The sequence below is a fragment of the Cutaneotrichosporon cavernicola genome (assembly GCF_030864355.1).
Source record: "Cutaneotrichosporon cavernicola HIS019 DNA, chromosome: 1".
NCBI lineage: Eukaryota > Fungi > Basidiomycota > Tremellomycetes > Trichosporonales > Trichosporonaceae > Cutaneotrichosporon > Cutaneotrichosporon cavernicola.
In genome coordinates this window covers 733,538-736,264 of record NC_083393.1, presented here as the reverse complement: position 1 = coordinate 736,264, position 2,727 = coordinate 733,538, and the positions used below count along the sequence as shown (strand labels likewise).

The window sequence follows — 2,727 nt, the reverse complement described above, 5'->3', positions numbered from 1 at the left end:
ACTGGCGGGCCAGTCTCTTCATTCATTCCTGGAAATTCGCCGTCGCTGATTGTATAAATCTCATATATCATTGTGTCGTTTATTCTTGTGTATCTCTCCAAGTGAGGCGGTTCAATCGTTTTGGGATTATGATCCGTGTGTGCCTAGGAGAACTACTGCAAACCGAGATTGGCCGATCGAGTGCAACAGATCGAGCTAACATTATTTGCAGGGATTACAGTTTATCTGTTCTTTAATCTGACTGCGAAACTCCAGCATACAGCGCACGCGATCAAAGCATGCGTAATCCGACCATGCAATGTGCTCCCAGTCCCGCATAAGCTCAAAGCTTGTTCGCTCGCCCATGGTTCTGGGCCTGAAAGCGTGTACCTCGGCCATGATAACATACAGGCACCAGTGGTCTGCCAAGGAGGCCGTCCCCGCGTACAGAACGCCTATCTCCATCACCCGCTAATGAGGGCAAAAAGGTCTGCCCCACACGGACTCGAACCGTGGACCTCGGAGTTGTCATTGAGTAACAGCTCCACGCGCTAACCAACTGAGCCATAGGGCAGCTGGTTGTCGGAGTCCGTTTTCGGACCTCTTTGATCACTCTGTCCTCTTTCAGCGCGTTTTAAAACACGGTGGGATGCTTATTGTCACTGCAGGACTGTGACTAAGTACTAACTATCGCCCGGGTCTACTCTCATGTTCATGTGAGCGATGGAGTGAGTAGGTAGTGGCACTTCGGTCTGCTCACTTGCCAAGAAGTCAAGCGGGTCCTGGAGTTGTGTCATCTTCTCGTCCCAAAATGCGAAGCGCCAGTCTGGCGCTTTCCAGACAGCCTCCGCCGACTTCGTCCTCTCTAACTGCCCATCTGAAAGGGGCCAAGAAGGGTTGCCGCGAACATAGCTAAGTCCCTGGCGGACTAGTCAGTTACGCGTTAGTATGGCAGCAAAGTAACTCCATGTAACATAACACCATTCCAGCAAAGGAGACCAGGCTATCAGGCCAGCTCGTGTTCGGCCCAGAAACGATTAACGAAATGTGTCTGACGTTTCATCATCAACTCGCTGATTTCGACCGTCCTGCCACACGCTGTCATGTCGCCAACCCACGTGAGCATGCTGGGTACCCAGTCTGGAATGGGATCATCGTGCAGCAGTTATCCGTTCATCTTAGGCCCAGGGCACACGCTACCAACCGCGGGATGAACACTGTTGTGGTGCGTCATCCACTACTGTGTCCTACACGACGCATTGAGGAGAAGTCCGTTCCAATCCTGAAGCACGTGCAGCCGGCGAAGTCGCGTCGATATGGCCGTTATGCCAAAGGTGCTTGACGGTCTGAGTCGCCGCTCGACAACGGAGAGACAGTGGAGCTGAGTCGACACGGAGATTCAGTGACGTGGAGAGCATGCCTCCTTCCACCCATGGTGAGTCCATCTGAATGCCAGAACCGCCCTGCAGCGCCATGTGAGTACACAAGATGATCGACAGATACGGAATAGGAAAGGAAACAGGGCAAAAACAACTGCCCCACACGGGCTCGAACCGTGGACCTCGGAGTTGTTTCGATAATTCGTAACAGCTCCACGCGCTAGCCAACTGAGCCATAGGGCACTTGGTGATGATGTGAATATCGGGTCAGTAAAGATCAGGACTTGAAACTTCCACGTGCCACTCGATCTAACTGGTTCAGTAGTTACCGAATGACACGTAAGAATTCAACCGACAACAGATGCAAACCCGCATGGACATCCATCCGTGCGACTTTTGCGCACGTCAAGTTGCTAAGTCTCGGCCAACGTACCAAGCAAGGGTGGTGAACCATTTCCGTTATGCAGATGTGGGGAGCGCGTCCCAGGGCTCTGGCAGCAACGCATAAAAGGCCTTCGACTCGCTGCTGCTGTCACGGCCATCAGACATCCACAGTGCGGAGCGTTTGAATTACTTAAGCTTCAAATTAAGGATACTAAAGGGCTTTCCATGCTCTCCGGAATCAAAACGCATCGAATTATGCATGTCGTTTTGCACCTTGCTCTTTTGCAGCTGTGTCGACTTAGAGGTGCCGTCATTCCCCCCGGATGCGAAGATGAGGACGCGGGGAGCGGGGATCAGCAACCTCTGACACATCTGATGCGCCTCTAGCGGACGGAACTTGGCAGCTATAAGAATCATCTTCGGAACCTCAACGCACCCCTACCACCCCAGCTCACTCCACAACTCAAACCATGTCCAAGCTCTCCGATGTCACCGCCACTCCAGCCCTGGATGTCAACCAGTACCTTCACATCCTTGACTTGATCCTCAAGTATTCTGACCCACCCACCCTTGTGGCCTTGCATGCCACCTGCCAGACATGGCGCGCCGCCTCCGACCGCACTTCTGGCCCCAGGTCATACGTCGCACCGCTCTGGTTCCGAACAAGGGCAATCCCTACCCTACACTGGTGATGCTCGCGTGGTCGCCGTGGGGCATCCTGAACGAGGTCCTCGACCCCGCGAGCGTGGTCGATGCGAACCACCCCGATTTCGAACGCACGCACGGCATCATATGGTGGTCGACATGGACAGCGACAGAGACGCCTCGTACGCATCTGAGGACGGCTGAGATGCTTAGGACAAATACGAAGGCGCAGACGACACCGGCAGTCGAGACGACGCCAAGGTCCCAGACGACGCCAGTGGCCCAGGCGACAATGAGGAGAAGAGCAGCCCTCACGATCTCCCTTCTCGGTGCCTGGTAG

The 2,727-nt window shown here is 54.2% G+C and overlaps 1 protein-coding gene across 1 annotated transcript; it reads left to right on the top strand.

Annotated features, from left to right (window-relative positions):
* Positions 1-2,340: 2,340 nt before the first annotated feature.
* CcaverHIS019_0102760 (uncharacterized protein) lies at positions 2,341-2,727 on the top strand (the record flags this gene model as incomplete). Its single annotated transcript, XM_060598522.1, has 1 exon — positions 2,341-2,727. One exon carries the CDS (start codon positions 2,341-2,343, stop codon positions 2,725-2,727), a length of 387 nt encoding a protein of 128 aa, XP_060452824.1.